The following is a 21,726-nucleotide window of genomic DNA, read 5'->3' on the forward strand; positions in this document are numbered from 1 at the left end:
CACATACTAAATAGTTCTGACTAACTAGGGAACCTAAGCCATATCCTCAGTCATGAAGACAGTGTCACTTAGGCTTGAAAGCCAGGCTTAGACAGAGATTAGGAAAGGCTGAGAGAGTTAGAATGGGACTTAATGTCTCTAAGTCCACACTTTCCTTGTTATTTCATCAAATAGCCTGACCTTTTTTTCACTCGTCTTCTCCAAACTAGAGAGGTAATGATTTTATTCGATGTAAATCTAAAGAAAAGCGTAGCTGGTAACCACCTGTATGTGACTTCAGTTTTCACAGGGAGAAAGGTTACATTGATTTCTGTTGGTGACACGCCTTCTAGAATGCCAAGGCATAGCTGAGCCCCTCAGATTGTATTATATTGTTAGGCTTGCTTGACTTTACTCTCAAAGATGCGTCCTGCTTGTGATAAAATGCTAATCTATGATGACGCTGTAGTGATAGGAACTAGGTGTCTTACATCTTGGTTTTTTTTTTTTTTTTTTTTGATAGTTTTGTTGTGTCCATGTGCCCTCCTCCATCCTGTGTCACTGTGATGCATTTTATTTACTAGTATTCTAGACAGGTAAACAGGTGTGTTACCTAGAAGAAATTCTCAATCCCTGTGATGCATGGGTAGGTTGTGGAATGAAACTACTGGGTTGCAAGTTTTTTTTCTTTTTAATGAAATAGGAGGGACGGACATGTAGTAGAAAGTAGAAGCGGACAGCAGCACACTAAGAATGGCTTAGTCGTGTGCCCGTATGTCTGTGTACAAGTAGCCTTGGATGTTATTTCAAACTCTGATGGCCCGGTCCTCAGGAATTTGGTAAAAATTCTGTCTAGTCTAGATCTTGGCACAAAGTTATACCTTAAATGGCATTTCTGTAGGACTGAAACCCTGAAGCTGCTTAACAGGTGGCAGTCTAAGATGCAGGAATAGCTAGGGGGTCCACAAAGGACCCAAGAGCACAGGAAATATGCCCAGGAAATGGCGAGTGTGGTTGCATGTGTTTGGAAGATCCTGGAGTGCAGAAAAGACTATCAGAACTGTGCAGAGAGAGCCTGCAGCATGAGAAGTGATCTGCCCCAACGCTCCACCCGACGGAGGATGGACTGGTCTCTAGTATCAATGTATAAAGAGCTAGAAAGACCAAATTGTCCCATTATTAAATGGGCAAGTAAGTTGAACAGATACTTCTCAAAGGAAGACATACAAATGACTAAGAAATATTCCTGGAAATGTTCAATGTTTATTACCATCAAAGAAATGTAAATTAAAACTGTATTGAGATTCCATCTCACACCAGTCAGAATCATCAAGAAAACAAACAACAAATGTTGACAAGGATGTGGGGAAATGGGAACTCTGATACAGTGAGGGTGGGGCCAGGAACTGGGGCAGCCATTATGGAAATCAGTTTGGAAGTTACTCAGAAAACCCGAAAGAGAACTACTATGCAACCCAAAGGATTCCAAGTCAGCATAAAACAGAGATGCACATCTGTGTTTACTGCTGCACTGTTCACAGTAGCCGAGACGTGGGACTCACAGAGATGCCCATCAACACACGAGTGGATAAAGCAAGGGTGGCATGCATACACAGCCAGATTTTACTTGGCAAAAAAGAAGAATTAAATAATGTTGTTTGCAGGAAAATAAACTGAACTGGAAAGCATCGAGTTAAGTGAAATAAGCTACCACATAGTACAAAAAGTAGAGAAGGAACTAAGAGGAGGGAGACGCTATAAGAGACGGAAATGAGGCAAGAGAACGACAAAAATAACTCCTTTTCCTCTGTGTGCAGAGTATACATTTAAGTATACACACACACACACACACACACACACGGTGGTGAAACAAAAGGATTATTTCGAGGGGCCGGAAGAAAGGGATAGGGGAGACAAAATACAAGTGTGCATTTGTGTGTGTTTGTGTGTGTGTAAATCTCATAATGAAACCAATTATTTTGCACAGTACAGTTAATTTTTATGAATTAGAATTTGAGTAAAAGGAATCACCCCACAGTGTGTAGGTGGGTCTCACCTAATCAGATGAGGCCCTCAAGGGGAGAAGTCCTGGCACTGCTGACTGTGTCAGGACTGCACCTGTGTGAGGTGTCAGGACTTCACCTGTGTGAGGCGTCGGCACTGCATCTGTGTGAGGCGTCGGCACTGCATCTGTGTGAGGGGTCGGCACTGCATCTGTGTGAGGGTCGGCACTGCGCCTGTGTGAGGTGTCGGCACTGCACCTGTGTGAGGCGTCGGCACTGCACCTGTGTGAGGTGTCAGGACTGCACCTGTGTGAGGGGTCAGGACTGACCTGTGTGAGGGGTCGGCACTGCACCAGTGTCTGCTTTCAGACCACATTACAACACCAATGCCCCCAGCATTTCTCATCTACTAAAATTCATATCCCAGATATTTTATTATTTTGTGAGTAGTTCTTTAATGAATCAGTAAATAAAATGACTAACCAAAAAAATTCAAAGTTAAAAATATTTTTTATTTTTTAAAAAGTATTAAATACAGTGTTCTGCCTGCATGTGAGCCAGCAGACCAGAAGAGGGCACCAGATCTCATTATAGATGGTTGTGAGCCACTATGTGGTTGCTGGTAATTGAACTCAGGACCTTTGGAAGAACAAACAATGCTCTTAAGCTCTGAGCCATCTCTCCAGCCCTTTACAAATATTTAATGAGTGATAAATGCTGTTTTGTCATTTCTGTTTTCCATTAAAGTCTACAAGAGAGGCTTGTGAGATGGCTTTGTAGGTAAAGGCACTTACTGACAGGCTTGACAACTTAAATTCAATCTCTAGGAAAGAACTGACTCCCGTTGGCCTCCACGTGCTGCCATCATCTCAAATAAATGAAGTCTTAAAAATACATACATATATATGTATATATGTGTGTGCGTCACAAGAATGTGTATATATATATTCCACAAGAAATTTAATTTCATGTGAAGTTTTACAGAACTATATCTAAACTCCACATTCTTCCTTTTGTTTTTAGTGTGTGTGTGTGTGTGTGTGTGTGTGTGTGTACGTACAAGCATACACATATGCTTGGGTGCAAAAGACAACTTGTAGCAGTCTAGTCTCTCCTTCCACTGTGAGCCCCGGGGTTGAGCTTGGGTCACAAGGCTTCCACAGCAAGCCCTTATACCTGCTCAGCCATCTTGCTGACCCTGTTTCTCTTTTGGAAAGATCTACATTTATGAATAGTGCATTTTTAAATGCCTACCTTTTATAAATTAATATAAATTTTTCTGGTTTTGTGTCCCCATTTGTATAGCCTAAGAGCTGTCTATTTTCTACTTGCGGTGTTCAGATTAATTTATTTGAATTTTGAAATGCAGTCTATTTGAACTTTAATAACATAACTACCTTTTCTAGAGTTTAATCTTACTTTAAAGTTTCAGTCCCAAAGGGCAGAGGAACGAGCATGGGAGGCTGGTATCAGATGCCCCTTGTTACTTGCCTGTGTGCTCTTGTCATAGCATTTACTCTGGCCTGCTTCACCATAGCTCTGACAGCATAGGTATCTATGGGAAAGAGTTAAGATAGCACCAACTCTTGGTCCATAGGGGGGAGGGGATGCGCCCTTTCTGTCCCCTGGGTAGTTGAAACCCATTCAGTCACTGGTGCACATTTGCTTCCTCAGAAGACCCAACGTGTAGTACAGTGACCAGTAACAGGGCACATGCTGATTCGGGCTTTCCTTTCTCCCATCCTAACCCTGCTGTGCTCCTTTTCACTGAGATCCTGTATTCAGCATCAGCTGAACCAAAACCAAAATTGTCTTTAGCAGACGTGAGCTCAAACCAACAACAGTCAGTACCAGGTCATTAAATTCAACAGGTCTGCGCATTCTGTAATCTGGCTGCGCTTGAGTTATGCTGACACTAAACAGTATGTTCATTAAGAACGTCGCTAAACCAGTGTATCAGAGTGCTCGAAAACTTGGTGACCAAGACCATCTCAAGGGAAGGAAATGCTGGAGAGCTGTTGAGGGCTTGCCCAGGTCATTCAGACAGCCCGCGGGTAATTCACTATGGTCTAGCCTACAACTGAACAAGTTGACCCCATGAAGGTGTTGACTGATTTCCTTTCCCTGTAAGTGAGTTGTATAGTAGCTGCCGGTTGGGACTGGGCTCCTCAAGCCGGCATCTTGATTGTTTGTCATGTTCTGAAATGATCCTCATCCCTTGCAAAGGGGAGTTTCCTTGATGAGCAGTGAGGAGTACTCTGTGCTTATAAACAGATGTTACAAATATAGCTAGGGATCGTGCTGGTTTAATAAAGTGGCAGTTGCAGGTTCTTCTCCAAGGCCCACCACTTCACTGGCCCTGGGTAGTTGCCACAGTTCCCAGTAGTAGGCATGAGTTCCCTCTTGTTGAGTGGGTCTTAAATCCAATTAGAGAGCTGTTGGTTACTAGCAAGGTGTGTGCACCACTACTGCACCCTAAGGTTATCATGGCATGAAAGCCAGTAGCAGTGAGAAGGCTTTCAGGTCAGACCCAGCTTGGGGGTCAGATCAGAGTTGACTTTGATTTTTAAAGTGTATGGGTGTACATATGTGGTCATTTCTGAAAGAAAAATGAAAATAGTGCTTTTTCTTTAAAACAAATGCCATTATTTAGACTTGCTCAGTTTCTTTTTATTAAAATATTTTGTTCTCAGAGAGTAAAAACACATTTAGGTTTTAAACTTTGCCTTTCATCTTCAATGTATAAAGTTCTTGATGTGTACCAAGAAAATGCAGTGTTTTCTGAATTGCGCAGTTGGCTATAGGGTGAAATGTTCAGACGGGAAATGAAGTTTTTATGACAGGCCCTGTCGTCTTCCCATCTATTTCTAGCTTTTCTATAATTGTGTATTTTGACAGTCTTTCTTTTTCAGACAGGAAGAAGGTATATTTTCGCAAGGACTGATAAGCACACGGTTTCAGTAATTGTCTCCTCCATAAAATTAGACTAATTGCATTATCGGCTCTCACCAAATTGCATGGCAATTCATCATAAAAACACTTATTAGCTTTTGTCTAAAATAGTCTTATTAATGGCGTCTTCTTAGCACAGTGAGTTCTGCGTTCTCATCACCATGTTTTGTTTTGTTTTTGTTTTTGCCACATTTATACTGTGTAGTTATTTATGGCCATTTGAATGCTATAATTTTTTTAACACCGACATTATCACAGTAGTATAATACTGGTTAAAAATTCATTTGTGTTTTGGCAAAATATTTGCAGATAATAAGTTCAGTGATAAACTCTGTGAGTAGCAACGTGACTTTACCTAAGAAAACATTGTTGCCTCTTGAAAAGTGAGCCCGGGAGTCCAAGGCCAACTAGCCTTTCCGTAGCACACCTAACATAAATAGTGCTTAAACATACAATGTAAATGCTGTTAGGCTACACACAACCCAGCTTTGTTCAGCCTAAAGACTTTCTGATATCAAGTGTTACGTGTACTTAAAATTTTTTCAAATAAGAGCTGTGCTAATTCCTACATGTTTATAAGAAACCTAGTTTAAAACAAAAGAAATGAGCTAGGTACTCTTTTTCCCACATTGCTCAGGGCACTCTTGGCCAGTAGCACGGGTAACTTGTCAGAGGACAAGTTACAGAGTCAGTTTTCTTCATATTTCCTGTGGGTCCTAGGGATGAGACTGAGGGCATCAGGCGTGGCAGCAAGCATGGTTACCCACGGAGCCATTGCACCAGGAAGAGACACTCATAAGAGGTGCTCTGAAAAGTCTCACGCAACCTGGTAATTAGAGCCTTTTAGTCCCATCCTTAAAATAAAGAAGTAAGTCATCTATGAAATGAATTCTGAGCTAGCAAGTGGCAAAGCCTGTCCCCGTTCACACACCATCCTGTGCTGATTACCTGATTAATAGGAACCAACCGTCACTATTGCTGGAGTTTATACTTAATTGCTTGGAGGAAATGTCACTATCCTTTAAGTAAGAGAATGGTTGTCATCGCCGAGTGGCTGGCAGTAGAAACTCAGTCGTGCTTCCTCACTCTGAGCACTCTGACATCACACTCCTCCTTTTACTCCAAAGTTGGTGGGTGGCATATATTCATTTTCAGAGGTAAACTAATGGTACATCTTACCACTATCAAGTTTCTTGAGGAATTAGAATATGATGCCCTCTTGGAGATCATGAAAGCCACATTACCAGTTTTTAACCCACACTAGATACAGCCTGTCTGGCCCAGTTGCTTTACGATGTTCAGCCAAGCCCCACTGCAGAGTGCCTGGATCATCTAGGCCCAGCAGTACCTGGATGTACCTCTTCTGAGGTAAAACTGAGATTTCCTTCCTTCCTTCCTTCCTTCCTTCCTTCCTTCCTTCCTTCTAAACTTTTTAAGAGAAGGGTTAATCCAGCTGCCTTTGAGTATGCCGGTCAAGAGAAAACCAGCAGTGAATTCCCAGGAGGAGGAAGCGAAAATTTGTTCAACAAATGCCCGTGAGTGCCTGTTGTGTGTCAGACGCTGATCGGTATGACCCTGGCGGCATCAGGGTCATCGCAAAGCCTGTCCTCAGGAAAGTCATTTTTAACATGTGCCCAAAATGGATCACTACAAATGTGAAAAAGATTCTGAGACAGAAGCAGAGACCTAAGAAAAACAACAGACACAGCCTTCTGGATGTAGGGCAAAGTTCAGGAAAGCTACTCTGGACAGGTAATAGCCAGGCTGAGAACTGACAGGGGAGAAAGGGAGCATTCAGGATGCGCAGCCGTCTGACACCAAAACCACACACCATAGGCGGGAGCACTTTGACAGCCTAAGGCACTTCTGGGTTTCTGTGGTTAAAATTGGAATCCTAAAGCCAGAAAATAAGCAAACCAAGTGCACAGGGAAAACAAGTAACACTTTTTTTTTTTAATTGACAGAGCTATGGGGAAGTGCCTACTCTTGTTCACATACATGCTTTCCAAATACCAAAAAACTTTCTGATCTAGAACGAAGGCGTGCCAAGAAATGAATGGCAAATGGGCTAAAATTTACATGGAGATGTAGTATTCATAAAGTATGAATAATTCCAAGCATGCATCACACGGGGTTGAGTGAAGACACCACATACTCAACACAAGGGTTTGTCAGCTCCTGAGTAACCAGTGAGCACCACAGGAGTCTAAAGAACATTAAATGAAAAGCCGTGAGACTGTCTGCATTGTGCGTTTTATTTACATTAACAAGTGTGTCTGTAAACGAGATACATCGTATTCATTTTGCAATGTATAAAGCCCATGAAAGGAAAGTATTTTTTGCTATGGAAATAAAAGTGTAAGAGATTTATGTTTTGTGCTTGGTGGATTTCTGTTTATTGAGATTCCTGTATCTTAAAAGCATTTTGTAGAGAAAAGCAAAGTAGTTTTCCTCTTGAGAAAGAAAAACAAAAGAACATTCAGAAGGAGCTAAGGGCTCTAGAAAGGTTCTAACTGACTGGTTTGAGAGCACTGCCTCACTTCCCGTGTGCTGGGTGGCAAAAGGGCAGCCTGGCTGAATGAATCAGGACACAGCAACAGCCGTCACTTGCTTCCATACAGCCCCTAGCTGTGCTTTGTCTGGGTCTAGTGTGTCTCTTCCTACTGGAGTCTGAGCCTGGAGACCAGGTTCTGTGGCCTGGCCCTGCTGCGTCTGTAGGATCTAGAACATAGGACAGTCCCTGGCTCATAGTGTGCGCTGTGGATATTGGAAGACAGTCCCTGGCTCATAGTGTGTGCTGTGGATATTGGAAGACTCCTGCTGAGTTCCTCCTTTGCCTGTGTTTCTTCTCCTTTGCTCTTATTTCTAGAGGGTTTATGTTTGTTTTGTTTTGCTTTGCTTTGCTTTTTTAATATTGTTGCTGCTGCTGCTGTTGTTAAAGATAGGGGCACGGATTGATCTGGCATGAATGTGGAGGGCACAGGGGAGGTTTGTGGAATCAGTTCTCTCTTTCTACCTTTGCATGGTTCCAGGCATAGAACTTGGAGCACCAGCCTTGCGTGACAAGAATCTTGCCCACTGAGCCACCTTCCCCAGATCCCTAGCATCCATTTTGATGCTTCCCACAACTCCCAGGAGAATTCTCACCTGACTTTGTTATTTCATCTTCTAGTCTCCATCAAGAGGACATCAGGGACATCATCTGTGAGCCTCCTTTACTCCTGGCACCAATCCTAAAAGAAGCCCAACTCCGCTGATACCCATTTGAGCTCGCACTTGGTTGCCTGACCTTCAGAGGCCACCGTGTCCTAATTAATGTGCTAGCTTCTCCCGTCTCTCTTAGGAGACGAGCTGCCACTGTGGTCCCTTCTACAGTTCCTTCATCCCTCCCACAGTATCGTTTCAGTTGGTTTCATCAGATGATGCCCTTTGGAGAATTCCATTCCCTCCTAGCATTGTTGCTTCAGGGAGCTCCAAGTGCCTGGCTGCCTGCGCCAGTTATCTTGCCTAAGGCAGGTGCCACTGTTAAGCTTCTGTAGTGTTTGCCTCTCTGACTGCTGAACTTCTGGGTCGTCCCAGGTCACCTCCCCTGACCCTGGCCACTGTCTCCTCTTCACCTAGCCTATCTTCTTCTTCATCTCTTCTCCAACCCTGTAACAGAAAGGGAAATGTTTTGTATATGTAGGGTGGGGGGTATGGGCAGAGGGCAGGTGACCCGATTTCTACTTTAAATGATTGAGTCATTTACCCGCCTGCTTTCCTGAACTACCTCTGCCCCTTTGGGAAATATCAGGAGGCTTCCTACGCTGTCCGATACCTGTTGTCAAGTTTCAGTTGGTCTCAGCACTGTGGATGGGTGTGGTGATGTATCACATTTGCACTGTTACGGCAGATTGCTACCCTGGATGAGTTACTTACTATGCACTAGGTAGGAAAAATAACCATCATTATCACTTGTTCCTCTTGGGGGGGGGAGTACTGGGGGCCTAAAAAGTTGGGTGATTATTAAACTTTCTTACTTTAACCGAACTTAGGAACTCTATATTTGAGCGTTGATATATTCAAAGCCAAATGCTTAATGATTGACAAGTGAGGAGTACACAAAAATGAAGTTTTCCCAATTTCAAAAGCATCATCTTTGCCACACTTATTTTTAAAAACTAATACCAATCCCTAAGAGTATGAATGTCTTTTTTCAGTTTTCAAGAATGTATTTTTGGCATTATGAAGAAAAGGCCTATAAAGTTATTTAGAACCCTAATTTATTTTGTTAGTGATAAAAGCAATTTATTCCTAATTGTTAGCCCTTTTAATTTAGCTCTGCATGTCTAATACAGTGCAGCATTCAGAGCCAAATTCATTCATTCAGCAAATGCACACTGACTATGCCGTATACGCTCGGCCCTGTTCTAGGCACTACATGTGAGGGACAAAAGGGAAAAGAGCCAAAAAGAGCTGACAGAAACACATCGCCTTATGGCCAGCAAATTGCATATGCATTTACCTTCTGCCTTGGCAATCCAGCCTCCTGAAATCTACTCAATTATCAGACAAAAGCAAAGGTGTGGCCACACAAGGGAGTTCCTAGGGACTAAAAGATGACAAAAATGTAGCAATATGAAGTTAGTGCCATGATACAGTTTCAAGCAAATAAAGTATCAAAGAAATTGATTGTATATGACTGGGTATCATAAATGAAAGTGGCTCAATCGATAATTTGCCTATTTTATGAAAAAAATGGAAAGCGTGTAGAAAATCTGGTTTGGTTTGGTTTTGTCTTTTAAATAAAAGATTGGGAAAGGAGGAAGAGACTAATATGGAAAAGCAAGAGTAGGACATGAATTCTGTTGATTGTTCATTGTGCTTAATTTTCCTATGAAACAACTATTCCCTAGCTAAACAAGGGAGGCTCTTTCTAGGTTGTGGCCTCCCCAACCATGTAAATAACTGAAAGAAAAACCTTCCTGGCAGAAAGGGGCCCAGTGGCATGTGCAGTGTCTGAGGAATGCGGACGCAGCCAGTGGGGCTGGAGGGTAACAGGGAGGAACGTGATTGGAGAGGAACACTCGCATTGGGTTAGAGAGAACTGGCATGAAAAGTCACCTTCTGCTGGCCATGTGGCCCGAGCAGGAGACCTGTTAGGTGGCGCCTGCAGTCCAAGCAAGAAATGCTGTTGACGAGAGAGATGCAGTTTGAAGAGCTGTGAAGATTTAGCTGGGTAGACGTGGGAGGGGAGGGGGGCAGGAATAGCTTTGTCAACGTGCACAGTGTTGTCAGGACAGCTAAGTCAGCCCATCTGAGTACCGCTACCTGCCTTCCTCGCAGCTCCCACTTACTCCCCCAGCCCCTCCTCTTCTTCTGACTCTTCCTACCTTCCCCCTCTTACCTCCACCAGTTCTTCATCAGATCCTGCCCGCTGGTGTGCGTCTGCTTGTGACAGAGCCTACTCCAAGAGTGATAACTAATTTTCAGACTGTTACATTTGGCAATCATCAGCATGGATGGGGAAAGGTCTACAGTAAAACCCTTTGTTGGAATGCTTTACACTTTCCACAGAGCATTTCTCCCTGGCCTTTGCTTCTCTGCCATGTCACTGCCTCTCAGAAGAAAGCCACGGTGTCCCAACATTGCCTTTTCATCCAAGGATTATAGTGCCCACCCCGCCCTTTCACATTAGAGAGCAAGGTTTTCTTTGTCATCTACCAGAGTAGTTCAATTAAATAGAATTAAAGCTAAGTAACTTTATTTTCCACTAGTGTTCAACTACTAAGTTTCTTTTTCTATTAAATAACGGTGTCTTTATATGCTCTGAGTGGTTTTTTTGTATGTATACATGGGGAAGCTCATTTCTTTCATTAAAGGAAATACCACCACAAAACTATTAGTGGCTCAAGCTCTGTGATTAGTTCATTTTAGTGGCATTTCAAGATTTAATTATTAATCTGGCTCAAGTTCAAAGACAGAAAACACAGTGCCAGAAATTCCTAACCAGCAAAGAATATAAACAAACCTTACAATTGTCCCCTCAAATAACATGAGCCAGTGAGATTAGCTTCTTGTAATTAGAGACACTTGGGGGTGGAGGGAGTGCAGAAGAAGAGTTCAAGAAAGCATGTCAAAACAACAAAACCCGGTGTACATTTTCCCTGCTGTAATTGATCAGAGAATGTTTGCAATGGATTTGAAAGTGAATAAATTAACTGTGACATTGATTTGGCAGAGGTACAGAAGTGATTGGCACGAACGCACGGCAGAGCGGCATCTGCTGCAGCGTAGGCCCTGTGACTGGTATTTGGTTCTAATAGACGTCTTTGCCGCCCGGTGTTCGCCTTCTAACCTGAGTGCTAGAGCATATTTATTTATTTATTTATTTATTTGCTTCATCCTACCATCTGGGCGAGACTAATTGATCTTCGATTAATCTATCAGGCCTTTCCTTGGGTCTGAGCACAGAACACTCTCGTGGGGGGTGAGGGGAGATATGTAACCCCCTTCTTTCTTTTCTAGACTGGTTACTGTTTCACCCTGACAGCTCAGCGTGTAGGGCAGGGGAAAGTAGCTCAACGAAACAACCGAGCTGCATCTTCAAGCTTAGACTTCAATACAGTATTTGCTAGGATTGAATTGTTCTCAGCATGTTACAAAAGTGATGTCAAAAAGACTCTCCAGGGGTGGGGTGTAGCACGGTCGAAGTGGCAGAGGCCATGAGTTCAGTCCCAATCTCTACACTCAGCGCCAGTGTGCATAGTCAGCTTAGAAAGTCCCCACTGTAGAAATGCTGAGGTATGGGTCTCTGTGGTATACTAGTAGTGTAATTTGCTCCCATCTTTGTGACTGTCTGTAATATGGGATTCAGAAACATACTTCTGGCCAAATTTCAGTTTTAATCTATTGATTAAATCCTTTTGTATTTGTAATTTTTAAAAATTTAACTCAAAGGTATTACATTCATGCTAAAATGTTTAATACGATTTAAATAGAAAATTATTCCTTCACATGTATAGTTTAACTTATAGAAAGAAACTAGTGGAACTGGTAAAATTGGGTTTATCCTCTCCATGGTCTGTTTCTGATAAGAGATAAGTCTTAGAGAGTACTTAGCACTTAGTAGTAATATAAACATTTTAGAATTCTTTCTCTGAAACCCAAATTGTCCTTATATTTTTATCATACATGTTCTCCTATGTGTAGTGCCAGTAACTGTTAAGGAAATATATTATCATTTTAAGTAGTAACATTTTATAAATTCCCATTTTCACTTCTGATTGTAGTATAATTTGAACTTCATAAAATGAGTCAGTTTTGCTCCTGTAGAAAAACATGAGAACAACCCCAAAACATGTCCCTGAATCTGACTCCTAAGTCATAAGAAACTTTCTAACAATAAAATGCTGTTAAATTTATTTAAACTGTATTTTGGGGGGCATTTTATTGAACTTACATTTGAACATACTTATACTTGGTGTCTGTAGAATTGTCAAGTACTGGTAGCTGCATACACCTCAGGGATGCCAAGCTTGAACTGAAGAATCAGGCTGTGACGTGAGATCTCCCAGAGTCTTTAACCTGTACCAGCTTCTCTCTCTCTCTTTGTCTCTCTCTCTCTCTCTCTCTCTCTCTCTCTCTCTCTCTCTCTCTCTCTCTCTCTCTCCTCTCTCTCCTCTCTCTCCTCTCTCTCCTCTCTCTCTCCTCTCTCTCTCCTCTCTCTCTCAATTAGATTTGCAGCAATTTCAAAGCAAGCATGATAAGAGCCTGATAGAAGACTGGTCACTAGTCTGTCCTACCACTGTGCCTGTCCGTGTGAAGATGACATGGCTGCGGGTGTACTCAGTGGCAGAGTGTATGTCTAGCACGTACATCACGTCCTGATGGGCTGGACATGGACATGATTCAGTCCCAGGCTCCCTTCCCTCGAAAGCCGACAAATTAATTTTGAAGCCGTTATCACGGAACCATTTAAATTTAACATGAGTATTGTATCTTCAGCGTCACACATGCACATACATAAAGTTTTACAGAAAAACTTGGCTGCTTAGTTTGAACATTTTAAAAATAAAAACTAGGGTCGGGGAGGGATCTTGACATAGTGGAGACAATTGTTTATTTTTATTATGCATATATCACACACACAGAATTTTAAAAATTTAGTGAAATATATCTTGAATTATTTTCCTTTCCCTGTTACTAGGTGTACCGCTAGCAGTACTCCTAAGTGCTCCTGTATGTGCTTAGACCTGCACTTAAATATTCAGTTCCCCTTATAGCGTAGACTCGGACTTTGTTTGTTTGCACACCTTTGTTCTAGCAGTGGCCTCGGAGACAGAAGTCTCTGGATATTCTATAGGACATGAACAGACATTTCTTAGCTTGTCCTTGTCCCCAGGACCCATCAAGTCATCTAAGCTTTCATCCAGTCATGGCAGCTTCATCGGAGAGCATGTGGCAGCTCTCTCTTCTCTCAGATCTTAGCGTTCTGTTCCGAGGCTCAGCCTTACACTGCCTTGGTTTCCTTTCTCTCTCCTGGCACATGATTGTGGGGATCTTGTATCTGTTCTGCCACTTGTTTTATAGTCCAAGTTCCTGTTTCTTTTACTTAAGATTTCCTACAGCTATAACTATATGATGGAGCTGACTTCCCCCCATTGTAGAAAATGTGAAATAGAATTTCACAAAGAAAGACTGACTGATAGAAGGGAGATAACTATCCTTGTTATATCATGCCTAATGTCTGTGACTGAGCTATATGTCATCAAATTAGTAGTGTGCATATTTAAGCCTTAAGAAAACTTTAAAAGCTTTTTGGTATTATGATACATGTATCAACTTGCAACATTGAATACAGCTACCCAAAGGACTCTTAGCAAGTAATGGCATTACAGAGGACTTGAACGCCTTTGGGGAGCGAGAGTTCACACTAATGAGTCATGCCAGGAAAATAGGTCTTTGTCTTCTGTGGTGAACATTTTGGAGGCATTCAAGCTGTTTCCTTTTGCTTTTGTATCCTCCACAATGACATTTAATATTTCAGTTTTGACATAGAATAATCTCTAAGTTCAAACAATAGATAATACTGATGGATCTGTCAAAAAAAAAAAAAACAACAACAACAAACCTAGGCATATTGGCTACAGTTGAACAGCTTCTCTTGCATGTTCAAATGTGAGTTGTCACAGGATACTGGTCACTCATAAATACATTTGGCATACAGACTTTTGACTGAGTTCACTCTGTCGTCATTCTCAGTATAGTTTCTTCCTTAAGCTTGATAGGGAGTAATTTTCTACTCTTCAACTGTTCGCTCTAGGGGACTCCATGTTACTCTCCCAGAATGGGTTGACCTCACACGTGACTTTGTGATTGTTAATTCCATGAGACTTGGCTTCATACTGAATCAAAGGACCATTGTTGATATACTGCTCAAAATTCCATGTCCAGGCACACAGAACGTGCAGTGGAGCGTGGCAGGTATGATGAGCAGGCGTGCCTCGCCCTAGGTGCAAGTAGGGTAGGGGTAAGATAATTGTGAATGTAAAATGTCCCCCCAGGCCTGGATGCTGATCCCCCCAGTTTTGGAAGAACAGGAATGGAGGGGTAGAGGTGCTGTAAGTTGCTAGGAATGTACCTCGGTGTTTTTTATAGTCTAGCCCAGCTTCCTGAATGCTCTGCCAAGATGGGGGAAACTGAGTCATCCCAGCTGTACACCCTCACCTCCATGATCCTGCAGCCACAGCTTCCCCACGATGACAGATAGTATTCCCTCATTCTGCGACCTTAAAGTTGCTTCTGGCTGGGTCTTGAGACACAGTGGAGGGAACTGCAGCTAACGCACAGAGCTGTGAGGCTGAGGGCTGCATATGGCCTGAGCAGTCCCTCCATCCAGGCTGCGCTGTCCTGAACGAGGCCTGCAGGCCTTGCGGACTCGGCTGTGGTAGGATCACAGTCCCACTGGGCTTTGCTCTGACGATGGCCTTCATGTCTTCTGAGAACTTGAAAGGAATGGACAGAGTTCTAGAGTAGCCAGCACCTGCCCAAGTGTCCCGAGCCCCTGAGTTTCTTTGCCGTGAAGTCCTCCATTCTGACCCTTCCCTGTGGGGTTCACCCTACTGCACGGGTTCAGATTTCTTTCTGTAGGATTCTCCATTCACTGAAGTATTTCCTCTAATGTTTCATTTGCTGTTGTTGTTTTGGGTTTTTTGTTTTGTTTTGTTTGGGGGGGGTTGTTTATTTGTTTGTTTTTCTCTGGGGGGGTTGTTTATTTTTTGAGACAGGGTTTCTCTGTGTAGCCTTGGCTGTCCTGGATTCGCTTTGTAGACCAGACTGGCCTCAAACTCACAGAGACCTGCCTGCCTCTGCCTACCAAGTGCTGGGATTAAAGGCATGCGCCACCACGCCCGGGACCTCTAATGTTTCTTATATTCAGGTTTGCTTGTGATCAGTTCGGCTTCTGTTTGTCTGAAAATGTGTCTTCTATTCCTTTATTGGAGAACAGTTTCACAGGACAGGGAATTAGTGTCCAAAGTGATCTCATTCAAACACTTCAAACCCATTGTCTTGTCTTGTGTACCCGCTGCTTCTGAGAGAACTCAGGGACATTTCTTATCTCACGCCAGTGTGCCCGTTTCCTCAAAGAATGTCTCTTTCTCGTCAGTGTTTAGCAGTTTGATTTTGGTGTGCCTCTGTGTGTGATCACCCTGATTGCGGTCTGCTGAGCTTCTTGGAGATGTACGGTTGTATTTGTACCCTTTGCATATTTTTAATCATCGAGTCCTCTTTTTAACCCCCTGTGTTCCAGTTACTTGTATAGCGAGCAACTTCTTACTGTTCTACACCTCACTGAGGCTTGAATTTTTTTAAGCTTTTTAAATCTCTCATTTCAGTTTGTAAATTCTCCACTATTTGCTTTCAGATTCTTAGACTTTGTCTGATTAGCTGCTCAACAGCATTAAAGTTTTCAATGTAGATACTTTTCACCTCTCGTTTTTCACCTGGTTCTCTTTATTTTCTTTCGTTTCTCCTTGTGGTCTTCACAGCTAACCATTTTTATGTGTGTGCTAGAACAGTTTAGTCCAACAAGAGGTTCCATAACCATGCAGGATTTTATATCTGTCTTTTCCACTGTGGTAGCCACTATATACATTTGGCTATTAAATACTTTGTGGTTTCTAAATCTTATCTGATCTAAATAAGTTAAATTCAGATCACATCTGGCTACTAATGTTGAACAACACAGTTCTAGAGCAAACTTTGCTCTTAGACTAGTTTGCTTCTAATCTGAGGTGTGCACGGTGCTCCTACGGGCTTTATGCTGATTGCCCCAGGTGCTCATAAGGCTCCTTGGCTGGTAGAGCGTGAATGTCTCCTAATCTAGCTCCAGCAGTGGTCCATCTTTCCTAGTAGAAACTGAAGGCCAGTAGGGCATAGAAGGATATCCTGAGCAGATCTTCCTGGCTCCAGCAGTGGTCCATCTCACTGCAGCCCTGCCCAGAAGTCTTCCTGGCTGGCTTTGCGGAGTCTTACATTACACACACTCAGCTTATATGTGATAGTATGCCCAGGGTACTCCATCTTCCTTAATCTCCCTAAGCAACCACCTTTATCACTTGAGGCACCATCCTTTGCTTGGTGGGGTTCTAGCACCCCATGTGGCAGTCCATAATGCGTATCCAGGTGGAAGTACAGGATGAGATGAGAATTGCTTCATTTGATCCCTCACCTTTTAAGTGTCACAGGGGAGCACTGACCATTGTTTCTTGTACTTTTTTTTTGTTTTGTTTTGTTTTTTGTAAAAGGACTATTGTGATACAAATTGTGCATCACCTTAGCTTGAAATTTGAAGATTACATTGTATCAACACCTTTCACTGTTTCAGAAAGGAAGAGGGTAGGTGGAGATGTAGCCCTGTAGCATGCATGCATACTAGGCTTACCTAGCACAGGAGCTGAAACAGGAGTGTAGACAGAAGCTGGGCCTTCCTTCCTTCCTTCCTTCCTTCCTTCCTTCCTTCCTTCCTTCCTTCCTTCCTTCCTTTTAGTTTTTCTAGACAGGGTTTCTCTGTGTAGCCCTGGCTGTCCTGGACTTACTTTGTAGACCAGGCTGGCCTCGAACTCACATCAATCCTCCTGCCTCTGCCTCTCGAGTGCTGGGATTAAAGGCGTGTTGTTTCTTAATGTTAGCTTTCAATGGTATAAACTTCTGTCTTAGAACTACTATCATCTGTAAGCTACAGAGTGTGCTGTAGTGTGTTAGCATATTATTTGACAGGATTTTTTTTTTTAACTTCCTCCTGATTTCTTCAGCAACTTGCCCTTTGTTCAAAAGTAAGGTTTTTAAAATTACATTTATTTACCTATCCATTTACTTATTGCAAGAGTGGTGAATGTGGGTGTGTGCTCATGTGTTGAGGTCAGAGAACAATTTAGAGGAGGAATTGGTTCTCTCCTTGTACCATATGGGCCAGGGTCAAACTCTTGTCGTCAGACGTGGTGGCAAACATCTTTAACCACTGAGCCATCTCCAGAGACACTCAGAAGCGTTTGACTTTAGCTCTGTATGCTGACTACTTGCTGCAGCTCCTTTTGCGGTTGATTCCAGTTTCATTCTGTTCTGATCCCGTAAGATACAGAAATTTCAGTCTTTTGTGAGGTTTTTGTTTGTTTGTTTGGTTTTGGTTTTGGTTTTTGGCTTTGTTTTTTATTTTGGGTGTTTTATTTTTGTCTTTGTTCCTTTGCTTTTGATTTTTGAGAGAGGGTTTCTCTGTGTATCCCTGGCTGACCTGGACTCTGTAGACCAGGCTGTCCCCAAACTCACAAAGAAAGATCCTCCTGCCTCTGCCTCCTGAGTACTAGGACTAAAGGTGTGTAACCACCACCACCCAGCTAGTCTTTTACATTTTTATGACTTTCTTTATGGCCCAAAGCATGGTTTGGTTTTGTAAACAAAAACAAAAAAAACCTGTGTAGTGTTAAAAAAAAAGTGTAAAGTGTAAAAAAAAAGATGGGTAGTTTGTAAATATAGTAAGGTACATTTGGTCTATAATTTATTCTGAGATTTCTGTTGATATTTTTGTCTTGGTGATCTAGTGATGAAATATTGGAATCTACTATTAGTGTATTGGGGGCTTTTACCCCCTTTCTTTTCTGTGGGCCAATGTTTGGTGCATATATATGAATAGGCATTGTATCTTCGTGATACAATGGCTTATATACTTACTTCCTTTGTCTCTTCTGACCAATTTTGGTGCAAGGTATATTTTGTCAGATATAAATATAGCTATCCCTTCATTTAAGATTCTATTCGCTTGAAAAATATTATTTTCTATCCTTTCAGTTTTTGTTTTGTTTTATTAACAAGGTACATTTCCTACAGGCAACAGATTATCGCACCCTCATTTGTTTGTCTTGTTTTTTAATCCAGTTGCCACCCAGTGTCTTTTAATTTGAGAGCTAAGACCATTACATGCCAGGTCATTAGTCATTACTGAAAGATGTTATTGGCTATTTTCTGTCATCCCATTTTTTCCTCTGGTTGTTCTAAATAATCTATGTCCACTTCCTTCTCATGTGCTCATCTTAGAGGGTTGTTTACAGAATTAATCTTCGGAGTCTGCTTCTCTGTCACACTATCTTGCTTCTTGGCCTATCTGTGGGGTCGGTTCCTTTACGTATCTGCTGAAATGCTGATTTTGTGGTCATGACTTCTTTTTTTCTTATCTCCATTTCCCCTTTGCTTCTGGAGGGTGCATTGCTTACAGTAGCAGTCTCGGTTGTCTTCGGGGCTCGGGATACGTCCTTCTATGCCCTACTGGCCTTCAGTTTCTACTAGGAAAGCTGCTGCTCTCTCAGGGTTGGCACTTCTCAATGCTGTGCTCAATGTTCATTCGGTTTAGTTGTAACATGGTGTGGACACGTGGGTTTGGCTGTGTACATGTGGATACTGCAATCCCTCACAAGACCTGGGGTTCCTGGCCTTAATCACCTATGTAGGTTTTCTACGCCTTGGCCTGTACGTCTGCTCCTTCATCAGCACTGAGCAGTCCTTGGCTCGGTTTCCTAGCCTTGTGTCATAGATCTCATGTGTCCTCGTCATAATTTCTTTTATTAATCTGTATTATTATCTGACCCTCATCAATCCTGTCTTCAAGTTCAGACATTCTTTTTCAACTAACAGACTTTTACTCTAATCTGTTAGTTGAGGCTGTCAACTAAGTCTTTCAACCTTCACGCTTTTCATTTCCAAAATGTTTGTTTGGTTCTATCTCAGAAGCTCTATTGCTCTGTTGGTTTCCTCATTCATGTCCTCTGTGGTCTTCCATTGCTCATTAACCTCTTCATTTTACCCTGTTTGAATGTATTCATCCTTTTAGAAACGACCATCTGAGTCCTTTGTGCAGTGTATCACCTGCTTCAGGATCTCTGAATGCACTTTTATGTCTTTAAGAGATAGGGTCTCATTTAGCTCAGCTGGGCAGGCACTGGCTGGGAGGGGGAGGACCTTGAAATCCAAATTCTCCTGCTTCCACCTCAAGGAGACTGACGGTGTAGGCCTCCACCCTATTTAACTGAAGTCATAGGCCACCACCCTGGTTTATATGGGGTAGCTGGGCCTGTGCATGCTATGTTGGGCCAACATTCTACCAGCTAAGGTAGGTGCATCCTTCATATTTCCTCTGTTTTTCTGTTGAGTTTTTCACATGTGTGGGTTGGATGTCCCTTCCACTTATTGGTAAGAGTCACATTAGTAAGCAGCCATCTCTTGAGAGCTTCAGCAGCAGCAGTTCTCACACTGGAGAAGGTGCCATATAGTCATACCATAGACAGACCAGGCGTAGAAAGGCAGTAAAGAAAAAAAACCACAACACCAGGAACCATTAAAAAGAAGAAAAGAGTAATCAACTAAAAGGCTAGAATTTTATAATGGTAATTTTTTTCTTTAAAAAATAATTTTAAAATGTTTAATTAATCAAGGAACGAGATAAATGAAAGCAGCAACAATATAAAATGGAAGAAAACTGGGAAGAGAAAAGAGAGATAAAAATCCAAAGAATAAAAATAAACAAAAGTAACAAAAAAGAGGAAAGTGAGTAAAAAAATAAAAATTAAAAATTCCTCCTGTCCAGAGAGTAGAATTTGAGCGCTGGTGCCCCACCCACTCTGTCCCTTTACGCAGTTCCTGATGATAGTACCAATCCATACTGTGACCTACTGTACTTTTTGGCTATAAAATGTAGGCTGAGCCCAGGCAGGTGCTGAAAAGTATAGACACAAAGTTGTATTCACTCAAGGCCACACATGGGATGCCCCTCTATTAAATGCTCATTTGCTCCCAAAGATTGTTGGTCGGTGCCCCATCCATAGAGAATGTGCAAGTCCCCTAAGGCCTCAGAGAACAAAGCCAATAAACTGAAGTTCTGTGCCAGAAAGGGGAAGCCACAGGACCAAGCAAGCCCGGCTCGCAAACCTGGCCTCCGTAGTGAGCCATGCCTAAGTGGTCTCCCTTCTTGCTACAGATCGAGAGACCAAACCATTAAAATCTGCCATAGTTCCCACTCCCCGCTGTCTAAATTCTTTCGGGACTCACTTGCTCGCTCGGGGTGAACTCCATGACTCTGTTTTCTCACCCAGCCAATGCAACAGGCCTCTCAAGGAACCAGGAACTGTAGTTATTCTGTGTCTTCTGACCCCAAAGTAACACAGTCCCTAACAGCAGACCCTTCCCAGGTGACACCTCCTTACAGCACCTGTGGGGTGGATTTCTTTCTGAGTTAGCTTGCCCCAGAGGAGGAGGAGGTCACTTTCAGACTCAGTCCCTGTGCTGGATTTAAAGTGTGTAAGAATCTGTAACTTCCGGTCTTCTGTTATTTGGGGAGGCTCTTTACACTCTCCCAATTTTCTTCACACTTGCCCCCTCCAGGAGCCAAACTTGAAATGCTGGTGTCTCTTGCCTTTCTGACTTCCCATGCCCTCTGACTCTCCAGTTGCTGCTCTTCCTCCCTTGTAGTCTCCTTCCTCCTTGTCACTCTGACTCCTGCCATGCTCCTTTCCTGCCGTCTTACCCTGTAACCTCAAAGGATCTAATTGCCTTTTCTGAGTGGTACACGTAATGATGCTCCTTAAGTGTGACAGTCTTGTAGTCAATGAAAGACAATATAAGACTTGTCATTTTTAGTTTAGATTCTAGATAGAGCAAAGCTGCAGAACTTCCTGCAAACTGCACGGCTTTAAGGAAGCTTCCCCAGCAGTGAAGGGCCTCCCTGTAGCTGGTGTCTGGGACACGCTGATCTCTCTGCTCCTGTTCTCCACTAGCCCACTGGAAGGTGAATTTACCATGCACGTGGTAATTCCCATGACACAAGGGTGGCAGGCAGGAGTGGCATTCTAGGGGACCCCAACACATCTTCCTCTGCAGTAGAAAATCTTAATATTTTGATTTCCATAAGACTTTCAATTATTTAAACTGAAATTTTAATCATTTCCCAATTATGTGTGTGTGCAGGAAATACTAAAGAATGAAAAATACAGAGAAGAAATTAAAATAAAAAGCAAAGACTTTTATGAAAAAGATAAACTCGGTAAAGAAGCCAGCGAAGAGCTCTTGCCTTCACCTGCTGCAACTCAAGTAAAGGGGCATGCCTCTGCTCCGTACTTTGGAAAGGAAGAACCCTCGGTGGCTCCCACCAGCACTGGTAAAACTTTTCAGCCAGGATCCTGGATGCCAGAAGATGGCAAAAGGCCAGGCCAATGAATGCACTATGGCAGAGTCACTTCATTTATATGGATATGGCTATTGTAACAAA

The 21,726-nt window shown here is 42.6% G+C and overlaps 1 protein-coding gene across 1 annotated transcript in view; it reads left to right on the forward strand.

Moving 5' to 3' along the window:
- The window catches only part of Ndufaf2 (NADH:ubiquinone oxidoreductase complex assembly factor 2), a 103,957-nt gene extending 82,231 nt beyond the window's left edge, over positions 1–21,726 (forward strand). The window contains exon 4 of the mRNA XM_051172376.1: positions 21,426–21,726. Within this exon, the coding sequence (XP_051028333.1) occupies positions 21,426–21,674 (249 nt within the window). The 3' untranslated portion in view covers positions 21,675–21,726. The remainder of the gene's footprint in view (positions 1–21,425) is intronic.

The sequence above is a fragment of the Acomys russatus genome, chromosome 30 (genome assembly GCF_903995435.1).
Source record: "Acomys russatus chromosome 30, mAcoRus1.1, whole genome shotgun sequence".
Taxonomy (NCBI): domain Eukaryota; kingdom Metazoa; phylum Chordata; class Mammalia; order Rodentia; family Muridae; genus Acomys; species Acomys russatus.